At 35.7% G+C, this 25432-nt stretch overlaps 1 protein-coding gene across 1 annotated transcript in view; it reads left to right on the top strand.

The window, feature by feature from the left end:
- TTC21B (tetratricopeptide repeat domain 21B) overlaps positions 1–25432 on the top strand; it is a 78983-nt gene that overhangs the window by 26325 nt on the left and 27226 nt on the right. The window contains exons 12-21 of the mRNA XM_025994123.2: positions 1153–1282; positions 4617–4774; positions 6241–6465; positions 8025–8263; positions 9618–9690; positions 10162–10272; positions 11208–11346; positions 15904–16010; positions 22320–22508; positions 24740–24850. Coding sequence (XP_025849908.2) covers positions 1153–1282; positions 4617–4774; positions 6241–6465; positions 8025–8263; positions 9618–9690; positions 10162–10272; positions 11208–11346; positions 15904–16010; positions 22320–22508; positions 24740–24850 — 1482 coding nt within the window. The remainder of the gene's footprint in view (positions 1–1152; positions 1283–4616; positions 4775–6240; positions 6466–8024; positions 8264–9617; positions 9691–10161; positions 10273–11207; positions 11347–15903; positions 16011–22319; positions 22509–24739; positions 24851–25432) is intronic.

Genomic DNA, 25432 nt, shown 5'->3' with positions numbered 1-25432 from the left:
TCTGTACTCATTACTGTGTGAAAACGTGTAAAATTCCAATCTTCAAGGCACATTAAAGATCCTAGCCCTGTAAAAAGCAGAACAAACTGTGAAACTACTATGGAGTTGTATAAGATATTATAGAATGCTCAATTTTATTACATAGATTAAAAGTGCTGTGGAAATTTAAAGAAGTTGAGGTGTTCTAGGCACCATTGAAATTCCTTTTGAGCGTGCATTTTTTCGTGCTTCAATGTAGTGAAGAGATGAGGCACTTTCTTGTCAGAAACAACATCGCGTTATAGAGAGATTGTCAGTAAGAGACCATACTCTAGATAACAATTTGTATTTGTGGGGTGCAGGAGGACAATGGGGAAGATTGCTTTACAGATAAGGGAATCAGCATTGGTAGGGCAAAGCCAGGAGAAGGAGGATTTGACATTTAAACTTTAAGATCACATTCTTAGCTTGTGAGTTTGTATCCATTGGGTACAGCTTGGTTGGGTAGACAGCCACTAAAACAATAAATGTCCTAATACTGATTCAGTTATCATATTCACTGCGTATTAATAAAAAGAGAAAGAAAAAAAAAACTTTTGTGGGCCTTCAGCATGCCTGGCAGAAAAGCAGAGAGTGTGCAGGTATGAGATACTCAGTAAAGCACGTATGAAGTGTACTACAGAAATCTACCTTCTGATTTCTACTAGGGGGAAAGAAAAGAATTTTCTAGAAACTAATTTTATAGTACTCCACGGGGTGATGTAAGTCACTGAACTGAATAAATCACAAGGCAGGTCTACACTTAGAATTCACATTGCCTTGGCTCTCAATTCCAGCAAGAAATTCTACTTCTCAATTATCTTTACTTTGAATATGTTTCCTTCACAATGAACAAACATGCTCCTTTTGTGTTAATCAAATCAGTAATTGTGTAATAATTTCATGACTATTTTGTTGAATAGAAGCCATTATTTACATGATCTGTTCATAGATCCCAGGGAGATAACATAGTATTAGTTACATTATAATAAAGATACTGTGCAAAAAGGAATAACAGAAATTTTGGAAAAATACCTAGTTTTGCCAGTTATACTAAAATTTAATACGTGTGTTCACTCTTAAGTCAGTACTACAATAAACGCATAAAATAATATGCTAATTTGTTTTGTTTAGCCTGCAAGCCCTGGGCAACCTCTTTCTCCACTTCTCCGACGTTGTACCTCAGTCCTGGAGACTATAGTAAGAACTGTACCAGGTCTTCAGCAAGCTGTCTTCCTAATAGCAAAAGTGAAATATTTGTCAGGTAGGATATACCTTAAAAACTTAAAAAAAACCTTTTTATTCTGATGTTGACAAAAACAGGGGTAAATAAACTTAAGTACTTCACATATATGGAGAAAAGTCCCATGAAATGCATTTTACTTGTGGACAAATAAATCATTTTAATCCAAAATAAAAGTGCATAATAATCTTTTCTATTTAATTCTTTAAAAATTACTATAAACTTTTGTTGTTTGAGTGAATTGCTGGGGAAATGCCGTTGTACCACTCACAAAAAAGTCTGTTAGGTGATACTTAGATGACAATGAGAATTTACAGTCTTTAGTCTATAGTTAGTAACTCATTGGCATAGCCAGATGCAAAGTTTTACCAGGTTTTGGGTCTTTGTGAAATGTATTGATTAATTCCTGTCTAGTTTCTGTGATTATGTATAGCTAAAAAATTAATTCCAGATATATAACCTTAGTCTTTTAGGACACAAACATGCGTGTGACTGTTACATAATAGACCAACCTTTGGGGCTTATATTTACGTACCTTTTCTAGATGAATGCCACACAAAGTAAATTAAGTGTGTAAAATCGTAAAGGGTAGAAACCAACTTAAAAGTATCATCCAAAAAAAATAAAGTATCATCCTAAACAACTATTTCTTATATGTAATGGAGAGAATTAAAAGATTGGCTTTGCTAAGTTTTTGGACCTCGATTTTAACTGTTAGAAAAAAACCTAGATGATCTTAAAATCTTGTATCAGTAAAAAACCTCTAGTTGTAAAATGGCTCTATACTACCTTCTTCTGGTTAGGTTCTGTTGAGCCACGTGATATTTCTACTTTCCTCTCAGTTGAAATGGTATTATCTACTAGGTAATTAAACTGGGACTTTGAGTTCTGTGATTAATCTATTGGACATCTGTTATTTTGAAAATTGATAAAAATCAGTCTCAATATAGTTAATTCTTAATTGCCAAAGTCTCTGGAAATGAAAGTCTTGTATGTTGACCCCATTTTTAAAAACAGCAGCATTGATTCATTTGAAATAGTGCTGGCATATGTCCGAATAGCAGTATCCTGATAAGATGGCAATTGCAATGACTTCCAACCCAGAAATACCTGGAGTTGGACCAGAGTTCATAGGCTAAGGGCACAGACAGGAGCCACAAGTTCTGGGGTTGCCAAGGCCATATGAACTTCTGACTAGCTGACTACAAATTTGGGGTTTCTATGACCCCTCACATTCAAAGTCACTAGAATGACTCCTAGAACTCAAGAAATCACTATTTACAATTAGAATTGTAGTACAGCAGAAGGATACTAATCCAAACCAGCAAAAGGGACAGATGCACAGGGCGAAGCCCTAGGAGGGTCCCAAATGTGAAGCTGTCTGTAGAGTCAGTACACATCAACTCTCCAACACAACTGTATATGACAGTACATAGAGAGCATTAACAACCAGGGAAGCTCACCCCAGGCTTAGAGTTTTTATTAGAGATTCAGTATATAGGCATGGATTGAATCATTGGGCACATGATTGATCCCCAGGGTCCTGCTCCCCAGTTCAGGTAGATAGCATGTGGTTCAGGCCCCAACACTCTACATTGGTTGGTCTTTCTGGCATGGCTAGTCCCCATTGAGTCACATTCTTAACATAAGCTATCTAGGGCTTATCATTCATCTTTTCACTTACATAAATGATCAGAGCCAACCTCAAACGGCAAAGATACTCCTCTCACTCAGGAAATTCTCCTAGGAACCTGGGACAAAGGCCAGCCAAATTCTGCGTTACGTAGGGCCGTAACAAAGACATACATGCAGGACAGAAATGTTCTTTCATTTTTCTCTTAAGGGAAATTGGGCTACTCTTAGATAAAAATATGATGTTGATGTGTTGTTTATGTGGGTATTTCCTACAACAGTGATTACCCATTTCTCACTTTTAAGTATTTAGTGACCTTCTAAATACTAACCACACATCTTTCCCCCTCCATCACCCTTAAAAGAAACAAACATTCTGATCTCAATTATTCATACAGTCTTCATATTCTTCAGTCTCCTATTTGTAAACTCTGATTCTTTTCCTCTGTACTTCCCCCTTAGCAGTAACCTTCAGGTTATCTCCTTAATCCTCTTCCTCATAAAAGAACATGGGGGTGATAATTTGCACACCAATTTATTACACTTAACCTTCCTGTTTCCTTTTCCGCCTGTTCGGTTCTTGAGTGTTAGATTGTATCATGACTAAAAAGAATCCAATATTATTTAATATGTTGATAGTTGATTGGCAAATTTTGATACTCTGCTTAATAAGTATTATGCAGCCTCAGCCCATTACTTATTTATTAATCCTCTGTCTCAGACAACTGTTTTCTGTTTAAATGGACTCCGTCATTGGTTGGTTGGGCCTTTGAGAACTGGAAGCCCTAACTGTAAACCTTGTTTGGTCTATTGAAATATCAGATGAGATTGAGGAATGTAATGGAACAGAGAGTAATTTAGGGTCTGTTCCTCCCCAGTGCTTCTAGCAAGGTTGAATGGGGAGCTGGGCTCTATGTCTACTTAACGCCAGTCTGAGATGGTTTTAGGCAGATTGCTGTGGGTTACATCACTAGGAAGTTCTTCTAGGACCTAGAGTTTATGCTCTTCTTTCTCTGAAGAGCCTCTTTCTACCCCATCTCCCAGCCCGAGCTGAACAGATTCACCATTCCTGTCACTTTACTTTTTATCATTTCTTCCACCTACGACTCCCAGATGTACAGATGACGTGTGTCCAAAACATGGGCTATTACAGTTGGCATTTAAAGGCATATTAAGTCAATAGCTCATATTTCTGAATGTCTGGAATATATCCTTATGCTTCTTTGGTTATTTTTTATACAATGGTAAAATTTCTGGCCAAGGATGATTATAAGACTATGTCCTCTTTGTTAATATAAATGATAGTACAGAACTCTAGCCACTTAAATGTCTGTGTTTCACAAAACTTACTGTAATGAATTTGTAAGTAAAAAGGTTTTTGATCAGGAAAATAAAGGTACATTTATAGTCCTTTATAATATATTTATATATAAATATGACATTTATATATAAATATAATATTTATATTTATAGTCCTCTCAGTAGTGATGGTGATTGATCCTTTCACAGCTTTCCCTTATGACTGGTCTGACTTACAGGTATATTCTTTTCATGAAGACCGGAAAGAGGCTACTTGGGGCAGGTAGGGGTTACGCCACTGCCTTATGAATGGAGGACTTTAGGTTTAAACACTGGAACTATATAAACTACTCATGTCCCTCTTCTCTCTCACATCTCTAATCTTTCAACCATATGAATTATAATGCTTTGTTTCTCTTGTTAGGTGACATTGAAGCAGCTTACAATAACCTGCAGCATTGCCTAGAACACAGTCCTTCTTATGCAGATGCTCATCTCCTGATAGCTCAGGTTTATTTGTCTCAGGAAAAATTCAAATTGTGTTCTCAGTCACTTGAACTTTGTTTGAGCTATAATTTTAAGGTAAGTATTCCACATTCAGATGGATAAGACATATTACCCTTTTGAACCTTTAGCAAGTATTTACATATGCAGCTGTTCTGTATTTTTGCCTATAATGTTTTGCTAATAAATGCATTTTTAATGGAAAAAAGTTTGGATTCACAAGCAGTGGGAGAAAAAGTGGGGGCAGCTGTGGTGTAATTAAAAAGCGGTATGGATTTGGAGACAAGGCCTGGGGGGTCAGTGTCTGGTTTTCCCACTTCTCTCCCTCCCCCCCGCCCCGAACCTGTTTTCTTCTCTATAAAATTCATATAATAACACCCTACAGTTATAGTAGGCATTAAATGTGGTAATGGATATATATAAAGATGATTGTAAAGTATAGAGCATTATGCCAAATATTTTTACGTGTAAGAACTCTGTTTTATTGCTTGTTTCTGTCTTGGATTGTGGGTTCTAATAACTTTTTAGAGTCATCATCAAAGAGCACCTAGCATTTTAAAAGTTCATATTTGGTTTGAGGATATAAACACATTAGATTTCTATGCAGGATATTCTGTGTTACATCCTGTATCATTAGGGAAAATCATAGGTTCAGGTGCTTCCTGAACTACCTAGAGTCATGGAGAAGCTTCTCAAACTTTTGCTTTGGTTCACAGGGTCTTGAACCCTATTTGAGGACCCTTCTGTGGACTGGTCAATTCAGGATTTGCAGAAGATAGTGCCTGCTTCTTAGGTCGGTAGTTCTCAAGACTAGTGGCACTTGCAATCCCAGTGCCATCCCAGTGGATCTAAATCTCCGAGAGAACAGAAGCATGAGAATTTACACGAAGCTCACCAGAAAATGCGATGCCTACTTAAGGCTTACAGCCATGACCTTAAGGATGATTGTAGCCATCCTAGACATTACATGGCTACCATATCACCTCATTCTGGATTATCTCCTGCCTTTGACTCCTTCGTTCATTTTGTCATTTTCATATTTTTTTCTTGATACACTTGATAGCCAAAATAAAGACAGAAGCTTCATTACTAAGTATTTCAGAGTAATATCAGAGGGTAAAACCATGTTTGCTAAATTATTCTGAGATTTTCAATCTTAATCTTAAAATTAAAAATTAAAGGGAAAAATGTATTTCTAGAAATCTAATGACTATATTATTGCTACTAGAAGTCCCAGATAAATTCCTTTCCTGAAAACTAAATTTCTTAGAATATATTTGGTAGCTTTACAAGTTTTTTTGTATTTTCTCTTCTATCATGGTAAAAGCCCTTAATGACCTTATCTGTTATCCAGGAAGATGCTAGGTATTGGCAGATTGCCTGAATCTGATTTAATACAATGAATGATCAGAAAGTTAATAAAAGGACAGAAATAGACCTCATGTATAGGCTATCCTCAGGGATTCTAATGCTTGGTGGATTGTAAATTATGTGTTGGTGTTGTAAGTACTCTAAGGAAGTATTTCTGAATATTATTTTTTCAGGTGAGGGAATACCCTTTATATCATTTGATAAAAGCTCAGTCACAAAAGAAAATGGGAGAAATAGCAGAAGCAATTAAAACTCTGCATATGGCCATGAGTTTACCAGGAATGAGGAGAATTGGATCTTCTTCAAAATCAAAATACAGAAAAACCGAAGTTGATGCAAACCATCGTTTATCAATCTTTCTTGAGTTGGCAGAGGTCCACCGCTTAAATGGAGAACAGGTAAGTCAGATTTTAATTCAGTGGTTCAGCTCTGAACTTTGTTTTACAAGTATGTATGTTAGTGGAAGATAAAAAAGCTGAAATTATTTTCTTGCCCAACTGGTAAAGCTTAGAAAATTTATTTATCACTTGGTGCCAAATCATGCCCTTTCTGCAGGTTAAACATAATTTGCACCTGGATGACCTTAGGTATCCATGTACTTTCATTAGCTACCAGGCAATATAGTAGTATATGTATAATATAATAAGAACAGGAATATAACTTAATATGTACCATAAAAATATTAATGCAATATAATGTATATAATGTATATAGTAATATAAGTAATATAATATTTGATGACCTTGGCTATCATAAAAGGTAATAATATAACATGGTTATCATTCTGTGGACTCCTGAAAAGATTCACACACACACACACACACACACACACACACACACACACAAAGTACTCCTGGAATCCAGTGATAATACGAGCCTAAAATTCTAACAGTTGAGAACAGAAGAACCACTCGATGAATGCAGCTTTGGTAAACTCAGAGGATGATCATATAATCAAATACTTAAAATAATGTATATAATAGTATAATATAATATAGCAATATAATGTAATAATAAATAGAAAGCAAGCAAGCATGCACTTCTGAGCGAAGAGTTATTAAAGCCTTGTAGTAATGAGGAACTTCACATCATATCTGTTTCTTAGAGTGTAACAGTTGCTCATCAGTTATTTTCATATTTTAGTAGAAATTAAGAAGGCTGTGTCTAGATACTTGCCAAATCTCTGAATAATTTCCATTTCACTAATATATTAACATAAATATATATTTAAGAAGAACCAATTCTCCCATAGATAGCTGATTCTAAAATACACTTTTTTCCCCACATGTTACCGTTTCTGAAATCAGAATGTCTTAGAGATGAATCTTAAGTGACATTTTAGATTCATTGAGGTACAGATTTGGAAATGAGGTAATGTATTGAGCTGAGGCATAACAGAAATGAGATCCTGCCCTAAGGAAAAAACTGCTACTTAATGAAGAGCCATTGGGTACAGGGGATGATTGTGGACTGGATCCCTTCAAGGAGGCGGTAGTGAACATGGCTGAGAGTTTAGGCTCTGGGGTCAGGCTGCCTGAGTTTGGATTCTGAGTCTGCCATTTGTTCTTAACTCTCCCAATTTCAATTTCCTTACTGCAAGGTGGAGATAATGATAGTAACTACTTCAGAGGATCCCTGTGAGAATTAAATGCACGAATATGATGCTGGATGCAAAGTAAACTCTTCTTAAATTGCCGTAGCCACAGCTCTTGTGTAGCCACTGCCATTGTCCTAGTCATAAAAACACTTTTCCAGCTGAGTGACATTTATACCGTCATCTGAATTTAGTCTTGGGCTTTAAAGTTTTTGTACTTTTTAAAAATCTGTCAATATTTCATGAATATCCTAACTGTACTAGCTAGCACTTATTGTTCATTCTGGGTCAGGAGAAAAGCTCCATTTCCAATGGAACTTGTTGAGTATTTTGAAAGTGTTGTTTTAACTTCTATCTTTACAGCACGAGGCAGCAAAAGTTTTACAAGATGCCATCCATGAATTTTCTGGGACATCTGAAGAATTACGTGTTACCATTGCTAATGCAGACTTGGCTCTGACCCAAGGAGATGTTGAGCGAGCTTTAAGCATGCTTCGGAATGTTACAGCTGAACAGCCTTATTTCATAGAGGCCAAAGAGAAAATGGCAGATATTTATCTGAAGCATAGAAAAGAGAAAATGCTATATATTTCTTGTTATAGGTAAATGGTTATTTTTAACCCATTGTATTTTGACACACTTCTTAAAATGAATCCCCAAATTTAATTTTTTCTTCCTTTTAACTGCTTTACAGATATTTGATTGACCACTTCCTTAACGTGTTCTACTACCAACTGCAATCACATTAACCAAGTAACTCACTCTCCCTAAAGACATAAATCATAGTGATAATAATTATTTCAAACTGTGGCTTACTCAGGGTTCTTAGCTGTCTTCCTTCATTAGATGTTATTTCTAGACCTTAAATCTTCCTGTTTGGGTTGGGCAAGAGCAACAGTTACATGTATTTTAATAGCTTAAGAAAGCTGTGTGATGTCACAATTCAGGGTCATTTTCAGTGCTCAGCATAATAGTAGTAGAAAATTATGGCTTAGTATACACCACACCAAGGTCATGGATTCCAAATTTTCCTTGGTGAGAGGGCAGGGACTTTAAAAGCTGTGTCATGCACTGGTACCCTTAGGAATGATTGGGATGCACAGCACACACACACACAGACACACACACCCCACAGGTTGCTCTTACTTTTCTCCCCAGACAAAAAGATAAACATACAAGCGCACACTTTTATGTAAGAGAAAATCAACATTTTTATCTGTTGAGAACAGAGCAGAATGCTGGTGAGTTAACTCACTGGTTCATCTATATTATGTAAATATCAAAATGTGGAAAGCAGCTCTGGTTCTTTGTGGTTGCTGAGTGATTCAAAGAAACTGAGCAGCATCCCATGTATAGATGAGTGAACTGGAGATCCTAGACCATATTTTCTATGATGTTTCCCAAAGATCAGCGCCGTCATCTCTCATGATAGGAAAATGTTTTAAAATAGGGTCGATTTGTTTTGGATGCTCTATAATATCATAGTTAAAACATAGGCTTTCAGGAAGATCTGACACATTAGTTGTAGACTTCAATTCTTTAGCATCATCTATAAAATTATACTTCTCGTATAGTTTTCAGACCAGTTGAATGAGAAACTGTATGTTACAATAGCATCACATCATAGCTTTGTGCTTTCACTCCCACATCATTTCACATCATTACAAATAACCTATTTCTGTATAGTGAGAATTTATATGTTTATTGTCTACCAGTACTCGTTACCTGCATTTCAGAAAATGGAAAGATTCAATGAAAAAAAGGTTGATCTAGCATAAACAATCTGGGTGTGGGTACAGGTGGGTTGTTTTTTCTTTTACAGTGTTACACTGTTGGAACTATAGAAGGGACTCTAAAGGCTGTTGGTTAATTGAAATAAGTGAGCTTATCTTTTATTTAATTGGTTTAGAAGATATTTGTATTCAGTGTACTAAATAGAGCTGGTCTGATTTCTAGAGAAATTGCTGAGAGAATGCCCAGCCCCCGTTCTTTTCTTCTCCTTGGTGATGCATACATGAATATACAAGAGGTAAAATTTCTTATGCTACTGAACTCAGATTTTTTAAAAAAACATCAAAACTCTTTTTATTGTGATTAGCTTCATATTCTATTAAATATTAAATGTTATTTAATATTTAATGATTCGGTCATCACAGTAAAATGGAGATAAGCATTACGATATAGTTATTGTTTTCAAATTGAGATCCAGTAATTCAGCACTATCATTTGAAATAGAGATGGTATCAGAAGCAAGAGTCTCTTGTAAGCAGAAGAATGAAGAGAGCTACTGGCTAAAAAAGTGTTTACTAATGAGTTACTCGTAACACTAGTGACTGTCACCTCTCTAAAATTGTTAAGTGTCTAGACTTAACTATGTGCTTTATTTGTCTCACTGAGTGAATACTCCAGGGATAGAACTCAGTTATAGAAATGTTGCCCTTTAGTGGGATCCAGCTCAGCTGTTTATTCATTGCTTATTTTTTGTATCTGCCAACATTAGCCCGAAGAAGCCATAGTAGCGTATGAGCAAGCATTAAATCAGAATCCCAAAGATGGAACACTGGCAAGCAAAATTGGGAAAGCACTTGTCAAAACTCACAACTATGCAAAGGTAAGTACTTTACGTGTTTGAAATATATGTGTATTGGATGAAATGTTTCAAGTCCTGCTCTGTGAGAAGTCTTCAGCAAACACTGTTTTATAGCTTGATGGTTGTAAACTCCAAATTTATATTCACAAACTGGAATTTATGTTAAAGACTTTCTCAGTGTCTCTTCATCGCTGCATTTTACAAAGACTCTTTGGACCCTAAAATATACTTCTGCAACCTAACCCTAAACCCTGCAACCAATCAATTATGAGGAAGTTGCTCTGGTTACATCGTTTTCATTATATGACAAAACATAATAGATGTCCTTTCTGTTGAACCAGTTTTGGTAAGCTGTGCGCTATACCGGCCCTCTGGGGGGGTAGTGGATTTTCCTTTAGTTGTTACGTTCTTATTCTTTTCCTGGTACTATTAAACATGTATACAACGACAAGCAGAGTATTTGCATTCATAAAGTTCACTGGCCCCTAGAATAAAATTGGTAAAAAAAAATTTTTTTCACCTAGGGGCACCTGGGTGGCCCAGTCGGTTAGATATCTGCCTTCAGCTCGGGCCATGGCCCCAGAGTCCCTGGATTGAGCACTGCATCTGGCTCCCTGCTCAGGAAGGAGTCTGCTTCTTCCTTTCCCTCTGCCCCTCTCCCCACTCATGCTCTCTCTCACTCGCTTACTCTCAGTCTCTCAAATAAATAAATAAGATCTTTAAAAAAAAAATTCACCCAACACTTTTCATCAGCTGCATTTCATAAGAAATGCTAGTTGCCTTGTGTGATGTTTGATTGTCTGAGAAAAATGTATGCTTAACTAATAGGTACATGCCTAAGCTTCTCCTAGGGTATTTCCAATTTCTATATGCTTTAAGTATATAATGTCTAAAATATCAGTGCTTAACACAATTCTCATTGCCTTATTTTCCTAACTGAAATGCTTTTTGTTTAGGCAATTACTTACTATGAAGCTGCTCTGAAAAGTGGACAACAAAATTACCTTTGCTGTGACCTGGCTGAGCTTTTATTAAAATTGAAATGGTATGACAAAGCAGAAAAAGTTCTTCAACATGCTCTAGCTCGTGAACCTGGTATGAAAGTCTTTCTGATTTGGAAAAAAAAAAATGTACCATACTTGATATGTCAGATCTATTTTATTTTTATATTATATAAATGTGTATTCGTATTCTCAGTTTTATATATGTGAGGTTGATTATTTCATTTATGAGCATGCCGCTCCACTAAAATAAGATATTTTAATAATCTAATTTAAACAGATGTATGAAACAGCTAATTCTGTTAGCTGTTTAGGATGGAGGGATACTTTACTTTCCAAAATGACATAAAGGGAATTTTTAAATTGCAACTGCAAACACATACATACACACACACACACACACACACACACACACACACACACACATAATAAATAAATAAATAAATTGCAGCTACATCTGATGTTTTTATACATCAAGTAAACATTTTGTAATCTTTACTCCTCTTTAAGTTTTTTTTAAAAAAATTCAACACTCTAAAAGAGTATAAGTCCCCAATTTCTCCTGTAAATTCTACTTGCCTGTTCTCAAACTGTCCTCTAGAGGTAACCATTTTTGTGTTCTGGTGTATATGTAAATATGTAAGTGCACTATGCATAACTTTTCCTTTCACATGTATTGTTCTTCCCATTCTGTACCTTTTTCACAGACAGCATATCCCAGATATAGTTTGATGTTAGTACATTACATATCATTCTAATGATGTTGTAATATTCTAGAACTCCAAAGTGTTTTTAAACTTTCCTCCAGTTATTGGGCATTTAGTTGATTTTCCATTCTTTTTATTTAAACTGTGTTCCAGTAAATATCCTTCTAGCTCATTAGTTGTTATGTACTTGCTTATATTTCTTAAGAGCAAGATGCTAAGTCAGAAACTGTGTGGATTTAAAACTTAACTGGATACTATAAATTGCCTTCTTACAAGTTTGTGCAAATTTGCTTTTTAAAGATCTTTATTTTTAAAATAAAATCTAACGCTTACTCATTATCAGGATTTAAAGATTATAGAAGTGAATGAAAGTTGTTACCCCACTCTCCAGACAAAACCATATTTACCTTGTGTATCATCCTAATTAATGTCTCCACCTTGCCTCTTTGTCTCTCTCTCTCTCACATAATTACATACCATGCTTTTCCTTCCAAAATGGCATCATATTATACTACCCATCTGCAGTAGGCATTTTTCGCTTAATAGCTTCTATTGTTGGTAAATGTAGCTCTTCCTTATTTTCTTTAGCACAGGTACAGCATTCTACTCTATGTTGATGTCATGATTTATTTGACAAGTCTCCTGTTGATAGACAGTTAGATTGAAGAAGTTAGAGGCTGTACTGAGACCGGGCCCTTGTTTACATACCTCTGTGTGCTTCCTAGAATTGAGTTATATGCTCCATGGTTCTTTCTACCATGGCCTGTCATTGGGTAGTATTGCTCATAGTGGGGAAAACCATTTTAATTTGCATTTCTTTGATGGTTATGAGGTTAGTCATCATTTTGTGTCTGTAGGTCACATTTTCTTCTGGGATGTTTTTGTTCATATCCTTTGTCTTCAACCCTGAACCTCTGATTCATCATCTGTTACCTGTTACTCATTTGCAGACGTCTTCTTCCAGCCTATCCTTTTGTTCTGTTTTTTCAATTGAATTTATTTCCTCAGATAGAATACTTAATTATCACATATACTGATCTTTTCTTTTTCTGAGTCCCAAATTTCCTATCATGCTCAGAAAAAAAAAAAAATTCCCTCATCCTAACATTGTAAAAATATTCTTTTATATTTTTCTGGAATTTTTGTAGAACTCTAATTTTTGTGCTTTAATCCACATACAGTTTTTTACTATATAGTTTGCCAAATGGAGAACAATTTTATTTCAGTGCCATTTATCGAAATGCCACTTTTATCATATAATAAACTTACTTATATGTATGACTGCTTCTGGGAACCTTCCATTTTGTTGCCCTGAGTTATTTTGCTTTTGCCAGTGTCATGTCCACTGTAAATGTCTTCAGATACATGATAAGGTCAGCCCACTGTACGTTTCCTAGGTTTTCAAAATGGTATTTTAATTTGCTTTGATGAAGTCGGTATTTAAATTCTTCTGATTTTGGATGCATTTACTATATAAAGTGTTATTAGTTTCATAAAAATATTTACATGGGTCTGTCAGACCTTGCTTGAAACACTACAGATGGCCTTACATGTGCATATGCAGTTTTGAAAAAGTTATAAAAGAAGAGAGATTCAAGTGGCACGTTCTGCTTATATGGGTGTAAGTTTATGACATTTTTGTAATATAAATGCTTTCACGTAATAAATATTTGTTGAGCATTTCATTATAATTTCGTTAATGTCCACATTTGTTTTTGAGGTGATTATGATTACCCCCGTCTTTAAATCGACAATGTAAGGCTCAGTTTCCTTGACACGCCCACCTTCATGTAGCAGAAGTAGCACTTGGGTTCTAATAAGCATCTTAAACTTGGCCTGTCTGCACAGGAATTCCTGAGCTGCCTCCCCACATCTCTTCCCCTTGTAGCCTTTTTTGTCTCAGTAACAGCTTCATCCTCTTGGCCGTGCTGAGAGCCCAAATCCTAGCTGTCACCCTGGTCCCCGACTGTTGATTATACTTTCTGAATATATTCAGAACCCCACTCTGGGTCACTGGTTCCACAGCTGCCCCCCTGTACAAGCTGCTGTCGTCTCCAGTGGATTGTGGCAGTGACCTGCCACCTCTACTCCCTATTCCGTCCTCAGCCCCACAGCCCTGCTGTAGCTTCTCTCAACCTGGCAGCTGCAGTGAGCCCTTTATTTATTTATTTACATTTTATTTTATTTTTTTCCATTTGTTTTTATTTAAATTCAATTTCCCAACATACAGTATGACACCCAGTGCTCATCCCGTCAAGTGCCCTCCTCAGTACCCGTCACCCAGTCACCCCACCCCCTGCCCACCTCCCCTTCCCCAACCCTGTTTGTTCCCCAGAGTTAGGACTCGCTCGTGGTTTGTCTCCCTCTCTAATATTTCCCACTCAGTTCCCCTCCTTTTCCTTATAATCCCTTTCACTATTTCTTATATTCCATGTATGAGTGAAACCATATGATGATTGTCCTTCTCTGATTGACTTATTTCAACATAATACCCTCCAGTTCCATTCACTTCAAAGCAAATTGTGGGTATTCATCCTTTCTGATGGCTGAGTAATATTCCATTGTATATATAGACCACATCTTCTTTATCCATTCATCTGTTGAAGGACATCGTGGCTCCTTCCACAGTTTGGCTGTTGTGGACATTGCCACTATGAACATTGGGGTGCAGGTGACCTGGCATTTCACTGCATCTGTATCTTTGGGGTAGATACCCAGTAGTGCAATTGGTGGGTCGTAGGGAAGGTACATTGAGCCTTTAAACGAAATAGATCTGCTCTTGTCTGCTCAAGCTCACAGCCATCTCCCATTTCCCTCAGAGAGTCTTCAGAGAGAGCTATGGGGCCCTTCTCATGTACGCAACATTACTCCTCTGACCCATGTGACAGTCTCCTCGTTCCTGTGCCATCTCATGGCTTTTCTTACCTGTAAAATAGCAATAATGGAACCTGCCCCTCAGGCTGAGATTTGAAATAAATAATATATATAAACCACTTTGATATACATGTGGCACTTGATAGTGGAAGAAACATATTTTTGTTACTTATCTAGGGTTTTTTTATTGCTCTTAAATCACTAAGTAATAATACCAGGTATTCAAATAGTACTTAACGAGATTATTTTAATTGCTTTGCATATGCAACTTATTTCATAACTTATTAACTTTTTAAATTTTATAGCAACCCTATGAGATAGGTACTGTTATTTCTGCTATTTTACAGATGAAAGAGAAGCACAAAATGGATCAGTACCTTTTTCAAGGTTAAATAGCTAGTAAATGAGAAGGCCTAGATTTGAAACCATATTGCCATCAAAGTTGGTGCTCTGAAGGTCCATATTTCATCACGTATCAAGTACCTGTTATTTTAAAAACAGCAGTTACCTTCTTAATTGCCCATAGCAACTTGTCTCTATTATTTTTTAATGATCTCAATAAACAAAGATGTTTATAGGCTTAAAAATGAAAATTGAAATTCCTATGTGTTGTTACATTGTTATCTTTTAATACACTTTTAAGGAAAACCTTGTTGGGGCAGCCCGGGTGGCTCAGCGGTTTAGTGCCGCCTTCAGTCCAGGGTGTGATCCTGGAGACCCAGGATCGAGTCCCACGTCGGGCTCCCTGCATGGAGCCTGCTTCTCCCTCTGCCTTGTGTCTCTGCCTCTCTCTCTGTGTCTCTCATGAATAAATAAATAAAATCCTTAAAAAAAAAAAAAGAAAAAGGAAAACTTTGTTGTTATCTAGTCCTTTAACTTTTCTTCCAGCTAGTTTTTATCCTAAATCTTCTTTTTTTTTAATTTGGCCATTCTTCAGTTAACCAACAAAGTTTTTCAACTTTTTTTCACTATTAGTCAAATCGTTCTTTTGTAAGACCACTATCAAAACTTGTAGAAAATGTAAATATTCATTTAAAATGAATATTTGTTCTCACTATCTTCTTTTATAGTAAATGAACTGTCAGCTCTAATGGAAGATGGACGTTCTCATGTTCTTCTAGCAAAAGTTTATAGTAAAATGGAAAGACCTGATGATGCAATCACTTCATTACAACAGGTATATGCATTTGTTTCTGAATGGTTGTGGGGTGGGAGGTCAGAGCAGAAGGGAATATGCCACATATAAGAGGAAGACAATTTATTTCAGCCCAACTGCCACAGAAAATAAGCCAAAATAGAAATAATGATTGAATGCCAATGGATTGTACTGCTTAAATGTGTTATTGCTAATTATTATAACAGTTAGAATGAGTTGATATTTTTAATCCTCTTTTAGAGCTGAGAAACTTGGTTTAATAATTTGTGTAGTCACATGACTAGGTCAAAGGCAGAATTTGAACTCATTTTTTTCTCTTTTGCTTATTTATATCTTCCTTAATTTCTCTTAATATTTTGAGGTTTTCTAAGAAGAGGTTTTCTACACATTTGCTTAATTGTATTCCTAAGCAGCTGATGGTTTTTGATGATTTTTCGATTTCTATTTTGTTGACAATTTTTTAAATAGATGACTTAAATTTTATCAACTGCACTCTCTGCAGCTGTCAAGATGCTCATGACTTTTCTCCTATTTTTCCCCTGTTAATGTGGTGTATTAAATCGGTTGATTTTCAAATGTTAAACCTTATTTTCCTTAAATAAATGTCACTTTGTTGTGATTTTTAAAAAGATATTGCTGAAATTTAAAGATACTAATATTTTGTTCAAAATTTGTATATCTGTGTTCATGAGGGAGATTGGATCTCTAAGACTGTTGCTATTTCTTTATGTTTAGAACAATTCAATATTAAAACCCATTTGGATCTTAAAACCCATTTGGATCTTCCTTCATTGATGGAAGGTTTTTATTAGTGAATTCAACATCTCCAGATTTTTAGACTATTTTTAAACTTCTTATATTAGTTTGAACTGTTGAATTTTCAAGTAATTTGTTCATCAAATTGTCCAGTTGATTGACATCAATTTCTTCATTATATCTTATTTTCGAATGTCTGCAAGTACTATAAAAAGGACTTATCTTATGATCCTGATATAGGAGATTTTGTTTTATTTTCCTTCTACTATTAATATAAATTATGGCAAGCATTATCTTAATATTTTTAAAAAAAACAACTTTTGCCTTTAATGCTTCATTAATGTTTTTCCTTTTAGGTTATTAACTAAATTCTTCTACTTTCTTTGGATTTGGTTTGCTGATCTTTGCCTAGCTTATTCAAATAGTATGTTAGATAATGGATTAGTTGGCATTAGTTCTGTTCTTGTTCCTTTAAGGTAATGGATTTTTCTCTAAGCATTGCTTTAGCTACCTCCTTTAAACTTTAAATAATAAATGAAGTTTATTATTACTCAGTTCATAATATCCCTCCTTTCCACTTTGATTGCCTCCTTGGTTATTTCCAAGCAGTTCTGATTTTCTTGCTATCTTTTTTTTTTTTTTTTTTTTTGGTACCTCTTAATCAGTTTCACCTATTTTATCCATCCCTCCATACCCTCCCTTCTGGCATCCACCAGTTTGTTCTCTATATTTCAGTCCTTGTTATCTTTTGAATATTGGTTTCTAGTTTAATTCCATCGTGGTCAAAGACATAGTTTGAACGATTCAATCCTTTGATATTTGTTAAAGCTTGCTTTCTGTCTTATAATCCATCTTGGTATAGGTTCCATGTAGATTTGAAATAATGTGTTTCTGTCATTACTGAGTGCTTAGTTCAACATGTGTCTATTAAGTCAGGTTCGTTGATTGATTTATCCTACATCTTTTCTGAGCTTGAAGTGGAACATAGAGCACTTCACTAGTAATCCTGTGTTTAGGAGACCACACTACTTGCCACCTTTTGACCTAATTTTCACGTACTCAAAAGAGTTCTGCATTCTTCAAAAAAGGTATCAAGTATTTTGACTTTGAGCATTAGCTAACAGTGGTGTGTGTGTGTGTGTTTATATGTGTAAAATAACATATTTTAATAACTTGTCAAAATGTCCAATTTTTTTATTCTAGTTGTGAATGAATTGATTTCTGTGATACCCATCTAAGTTTATGATTTCATTACAACATGTAATCTTTAAAATGTTAATATCTTATCCTTAATTGTTGGTATGTTTTAATCCGTATTTTCTGATCACATGATAAGAAAATTATACCTAGCCTTAGGTTAGCTACCATTAGCTACAAGGAACATGTAATTTTAGTAAATTCAGACTTCGAAAATATTTCAGAAGTGATTTTGGCCTGTTTTACCTTTTTATAAATACTGCTAGTCCCAGCTGCCCTGGTTACATGAGTCCTTATGTTATCTGAGCAGATACATCAAGCAACACTAAGAGGAGAATAAACAATATACATGGTTAGACAATGTCAATGAACCAAATTTTACTAATTTTAAGCTTATATGTTGTAGCACAGAGATTATTCATCTTTAATAAAATGTAAAGAACCATAAAATTCTTCTTGTTAACATTCTCTGCATTCTTATCTCCAAAATGATATATCTTGAGTTACAGTTCAAATAAAAACTTATAAAGTCATAAAAGTTTTTGATATTTTAAGTTCATTTATTTAGGAGCCATTTACTGAGGCTAATCCCCAAATTATAGGACTTGAAGGATTCCATCACAGTATTTTTGCATAGTTGCTAAACATTTTAGGGAGTGGAAAAACGTACTACATTTAAGGAAGCCCCGAGTCTTATTAATTTTATTTTCTAAAAATGTCAGATTTCTGAAATAACTCTACAGTTTTCCATCTCTGTCACCTTTTAGCCCCGTCCAGCATTATCTTTTGCCAGATGCCTCCAATAGCCTCCTCACTGATCCCTATTCTCTTCCAACACCAGCATAATTAGTCTGAAAGGCAGACCTGATCTTGTCACTCCATGGCTTATAAACATGTAGTAGTAATTCCCCTATAGAAAAAGCTTCCTTCTAGAATAAAAACCAAATAATTTAACAAACTTACCTGATGTAAATTTTCTCTGTATTTCTAGCCATTTTTCCTTCTAATTCTCTGGCTAAGCAATAGTATCCCTCACCTGTAATTCCTAATGCCTATATTCTAGTTCCATCTCCCTTCTTTCTCCCAAATTCACCTGGTTGTGACTACCAATAATTCTTTAAATCTCACTTCACCTCCAAGACTAGGTTAGGTTTCGTATTATGTACTCCTACAGGGACTGGTATTTCTCAGCCATAAAACTCATAATTTGTGGTAGTTATTTTATTATGTATCTTTCTGCTAAAATTAAAATTTCCATGAGTGTGGGTATAGTCTCATGTTTTATGCCCCTAGCAAATACTTGACTCATTAGTTTTCTGTGCTGTGTAACAAATTAGCATAAATTTTAGTTGGTGAAGACATTTATTTTTTTCAGTTTCTGTGGGTCAGTATTCTGGGCATGGTTTAGCTGGGTCCTCTACAAGGTGTCAAGATAGTCAAGTTGTAACCAGGGCTGGGTCCTCATCTAGAGACTTACCTGGTGGAGGATCTACTTCCAAGCTTATATAGGTTATTAGTAGAATTCATTCCCTCAAGGCTATAAGACAAGAGCTCCAGCTTCTTGTTTGCTCCTTGTTGCAGATCCTAGAGATTCTCAGATCCTAGAAGTTCTTTAGCTCTTTCCCTGGTAGGCCAGCTAATATGACTACATATCTTATTCAAAGTCAGCAAGGGAGGAGGACTGTGGAATGAGTCTGCTAACAAGACAGAGTCTTATGTGCTGTAATCATGGGAGTTACATTCCATCATATTTGCCATGTTCTATTGGTTACAAGCAAGTTAAGGTTACACCTCACACAGAGAGGGGTGATGATCGTACAAGGGAGTGAAGACCAAGAAGTGACGATCATGGGAATCATCTTAAAAAATCTGTCTTCCATGATAGGTGCTTAAAATTTTAAACCGAGGGGCTGAAAGGAAACTTACTTTAAGTTTTTAATTTCAGGAACAAATATAGGGGGAAAAAAGTCAACTTTTGGCATATTAACCATTTTTTTGTGAAAATAAAATCTAAATCTGATATAAACAACCTATATGCCATAAAACACTAACAATTTTATGACTTTATAACTTTATATGTAGTTTTCATTAATATGAACAGATTGTATTTAAGTCTGTGGAATAAGATGTTTATACTTCATTTTATCCAAGGATTTAGGGAATTTATAAAATAAGAGGAAGAAAAAAGTTAAATATATTGACAATCAAAGTTAACATAGTTATTGTAACAGATAATTAAATTTAGTTCTGATCTTTCTGGAATCCAAGGGAAAGCATAGGGAATAGTATCAATTATTCAAAAAAAATTATTCTATATGAAAATGTTTCCTAATGATCGTTGTATATACTTATTGTAACAGATAATTAAATTTAGTTCTGATCTTTCTGGAATCCAAGAGAAAGCATAGGGAATAGTATCAATTATTCAAAAAAATTATTCTGTATGTTTCCTAATACTATATACTTATAATAATTTATGAGTATTATTTTATGAAATGCCTTTAATAGGAAATGCAAAAATTTTGTGCTCAAAAACTGTGCCCTGATTATTTACCTTTAAGAAAACGCAAAGCATAGGGGTGACTGGGTGGCTTAGTCAGTTAAAGCATCTGCCTTTGGCTCAGGTCAGGGTCTTGGGATCCTGGGGTTGAGCTCCATATCTAGCTCCCTGCTCTTCAAAGAGCCTGCTTCTCTCTCCCTATTCATGTTCTCTCTCTCAAATAAATACATAAATTCTTAAAAGAAAATGCAAAGCATCACAACATCTAGGCCATTAGGCTAATGAGATCTTATCTGACTTTGTAGAGATTTAGTTGATGCAGGGGTAAAAATTAGACTATTTAGAGAATGAATTGTATATCCTTGAGATGTAGGATAACCATAGAATTTATGATTCAAGTCAAATACTTTTGAAGGGGAAGAAGGTAGAATTAATAATTAAGCTGGCACAACAGGTGTAAAAGATACTGCGAAACAGAAAGATACAATCACTCTATTTAGACCAATTGTTTCAGAGTTTTTTTTGTGTGTAAGAGTGGATGTTTGTGCACCTATGTGCAAAACCATGCACACCAATATTTGCTGGTACAACAAAACATGAAACAATCCTGTGTACACATGCCTCTGTACTTAAGTAAACATACATTAGTATAACCAAAATAAAAATTTCATGAAACAGTATTAATCTTTACTACATGCTCTATACACCATTATTTTCTAATCTTTCCTCTTTCATTTCTAAAAGAACGCTTATTATGATGCCTTAAATTAATATTATGACCTCTGGTTCTAAAGAATACTCAGCTTTAGACCATCTTCATCAAAGACCAATTGTCAACCAACATTTTGACAAGAGTGCCCAGAAGGACTCCCTGTGTGTAGCAGAATGTGTGGCAGATGGTGGCCATTTATTCTTTGTTAAATGAATGCATGAATGCATTAGTGGATGCTTATCTATAGCTCAAAGTTAAATTTTATTGTGAAGACCTAAAACATAGGATTTCTCTATCAATTACGAAAGGAAGGTCTCAGTGTTTCAGAAATCAAACATGTAGGTAGTAGGGCCCATAATCTTCCAGCTTAGCAACCTACTGTACCTTCTCACCTCGAAGGCGCCCCCCACCCCTTCCTGGGTGTGTTTAGCATTGGACCTTACATATACTCTGCCAGTCAATAGTCATTTCTCTGTCATTAGACATTTGAGTTGCTCTCAGGTTTGTTTTTTTCTTGTTGTTTCTTTGTTTTTACGACAAACAAAAGATATTTTTTCTCTTATGACAGATAACATGTTTTCTTTTTTTCTTCTAAGTAATATCCATAATAACCTTCCAAAGAGTAAACCAGCTAGATTCAATAGTCTGGTTAGTTTATCGAGTTAGCATGTTTTGTGAGGGTGTTCTCCAGGAAGATTGGATTCATTTGTATGTCATCAACAATATATGGATGTACTTACTGCCTGAGACTTGCCAATATTTGATTTAATAATGTTTAGATAGTAGTTTATTAATTTAATAAACATTTTACATTTCCACTTATTTAATTACAGCACCTAGATTCTTTTTTCAAATATTTGTTTCATGGCTGCATTTCCTCCTTAGTGAGCTTTCTGTACATAATCCTGATTACAGTGGGAAAAGACTCAGTAATTTTTGTGTACTTCAGTTGGAAAGATACGTGCATGCTGGCTCATTTGCAAACAAGCGCATGTTTAAGACCTCAATTAAGACATTTTCCTTGGATCAGGCTTTGTTAGATTGAGGGCCAATAAGGCATAAGTAGATCTTCTGTAAAATTATGCTGCGTGTGAGTTATTGAGAATTGTTTCATTTATTTTCTATTTCTTTTTTAAATTCCTTTTTATCCTTATTTTTTTTCTAGGCTCGAGAATTACAAACTCGGGTACTAAAGCGTGTTCAGATGGAACAGCCAGACGCAGCTCCCGCACAGAAACAGTTAGCAGCTGAAATTTGTGCAGGGATTGCAAAACATTCTGTTGCTCAGCGAGACTATGAAAAAGCAATTAAGTTTTATAGAGAGGCTCTTGTTCACTGTGAAACAGATAATAAGGTCAGTACCTTTGTAAAATTTTCACCACCTTTTATTCCAGATGTCATTTGTTATACTGTGGCCCCAAATGTAAAATTCTGACCAGCTTATTTGTTTAAAAAGAAAGAAAGAAAGAAAAGAAAAACGTCATAAAAATACAAGCTGAAAAATAAGCATCTTTCCTAGAAATTCTTCAAAATACTTATATGATGCCTTACACTAATATTAGAGCTTTAAAAATTATTATGGTAAAGTGTTATAAAGAACATCCATAAGCTCTGGAGTTTTTTTTATATTAATCTGTATTTTAGTAATCACTGTAAAACAATTTCTCAATCTCAAATATCTGGATCGTGTCTGGTCATGTAAACTAAAATCCTGTTACTCTCTCAGAACTTGATAGATGATTTATTTCTTTAAAAAAAAAAGACGTATATTTTTCTTTTTTTTCCTTTTTTTAAATTAAGTTCTGGTTAACACACAGTAATATTAGTTACAGATGTACCATATAGTGTGATTTAGCACTTCCACACAACACCCCGTGCTCATCACTCCAAGGGCCCTCCTTAATCCCCATCACTTATTTCACCCATTCCCCACCCCCCCCACACACACACTGGTAACCTTCCATGTGTTCTCTGTGGTTAAAAGTCTATTTCTTGGTTTATGCTGCCCTGTCTTCTTTTTTTCCCCTTTGCTTTTTGGTTTTGTTTCTTAAACACCACATCTGAGTGAACTCATATGGTATTTGTCTCTGATAGACTTATTTCATGATGTAGAACAAAAGACAACCCTATGTTAGAATTTAAGGTTTTATTTTATTTTATTTTATTTTGTAATTTATTTTTTATTATTTTTTTAATAAATTAATTTTTTATTGGTGTTCAATTTACCAACATACAGAATAACACCCAGTGCTCATCCCGTCAAGTGCCCCCCTCAGTGCCCATCACCCATTCACCCCTACCCCCCACCCTCCTCCCCTTCCACCACCCCTAGTTCATTTCCCAGAGTTAGGAGTCTTTATGTTCTGTCTCCCTTCCTGATATTTCCCAACATTTCTTCTCCCTTCCCTTCTATTCCCTTTCACTATTATTTATATTCCCCAAATGAATGAGAACATACACTGTTTGTCCTTCTCTGATTGACTTACTTCACTCAGCATAATACCCTCCAGTTCCATCCACGTTGAAGCAAATGGTGGGTATTTGTCGTTTCTAATGGCTGAGGAATATTCCATTGTATACATAGACCACAGCTTCTTTATCCATTCATCTTTCGATGGACACCGAGGCTCCTTCCACAGTTTGGCTATTGTGGCCATTGCTGCTAGAAACATCGGGGTGCAGGTGGCCCGGCGTTTCATTGCATTTGAATCTTTGGGGTAAATCCCCAACAGTGCAATTGCTGGGTCGTAGGGCAGGTCTATTTTTAACTCTTTGAGGAACCTCCACACAGTTTTCCAGAGTGGCTGCACCAGTTCACATTCCCACCAACAGTGTAAGAGGGTTCCCTTTTCTCCGCATCCTCTCCAACATTTGTGGTTTCCTGCCTTGTTAATTTTCCCCATTCTCACTGGTGTGAGGTGGGATCTCATTGTGGTTTTGATTTGTATTTCCCTGATGGCAAGTGATGCAGAGCATTTTCTCATGTGCATGTTGGCCATGTCCATGTCTTCCTCTGTGAGATTTCTCTTCATGTCTTTTGCCCATTTCATGATTGGATTGTTTGTTTCATGATGTAGAACAAAAGACAACCCTATGTTAGAATTTAAGGTTTTAAATTGAACCTTTTAAAATTAATACAACTCAGATGTAAGGCAAAAAGAAACTTTAAGGTATAACCAAACAGGTACCTTGTTTATTGACAGCTAAAGGAGTTGGAATCATAGTTTCAAATCTGAAGGATACCTTAGAAATTATCTGCTTCAAGGTTTTTATTTTTCAAATGAGCAAACAGGTTTCAAGAGGTAACAGGGACTTGGGCCCATCGTGGAGAAGCCTAGACTAGAATCTACTATCTGGTTTAAGACCAGCATCCTTTCCACAGTGCTTTGTGTTTCTCTTTTCCTTTTTTTCCAGTATCGGAGAAAGTAGAGCCGAACATGCCTATAGTTTTCCTGCCTGTCGTGCTGGGCATGTTTACTGCAATCACTTTTGGTCAACTAAAGTGTAATCCATGTCCAGACATTTTCCTTATTAATTTTTTATTCCAAAACAGTTTCTGACTGGTGTTGCACTTTTTCTGTACAGATAATGTTGGAGCTGGCACGATTATACCTGGCACAGGAAGACCCTGATGCCTGCCTTCGGCAGTGTGCTCTACTTCTCCAGAGTGACCAGGACAATGAGGCTGCCACCATGGTTAGTCCAGGAGACTTCAGTGCTGTAAAGGCATTGTGGTTTTGTTTTGTTTTGTTGTTTGTTTGAAGATTTTATTTATTTATTCATGAGAGACACAGAGAGAGAGGCAGAGACACAGGCAGAGGGAGAAGCAGGCTCCAGGCAGGGACCCCGACATGGGACTCGATCCCAGGTCTCCAGGATCACACCCTGGGCCGAAGGTGGTGCTAAACCGCTGAGCCACCCAGGGATCCCCAAGGCATTGTGTTTTATATTCCATGTGGAGGTTTCAAATTTTACCCCGATAAAACTAATACTTAGGCCTAGCTTGTGTTGGCTTTTGGAAGAAATAATATTTTTAACATCATTAATACATTTTACCCATAAAGATCAAGAATCTTTTTGTTTCTTAAGAAACAAAGAATAGTAAACCCAGTCTAGCCTTTACTTACGCTTTTGGGTCTCGTTAATTTTCCTTCATGCCTAAGAGGATCCTTCGTCAGGAGGAGTTCACGGGATAAAGCTACCATTTGCTAAAGACTAAGTTTTTTGTACTTAGCCAGAGATGCTGGACTCATTTAAAAGTTTCTGTGGGACTTTTGG

Source organism: Vulpes vulpes, chromosome 3, assembly GCF_048418805.1.
Source record: "Vulpes vulpes isolate BD-2025 chromosome 3, VulVul3, whole genome shotgun sequence".
Classification (NCBI taxonomy): Eukaryota; Metazoa; Chordata; class Mammalia; order Carnivora; family Canidae; genus Vulpes; species Vulpes vulpes.
This window is presented reverse-complemented; position numbering and strand designations above follow the sequence as displayed.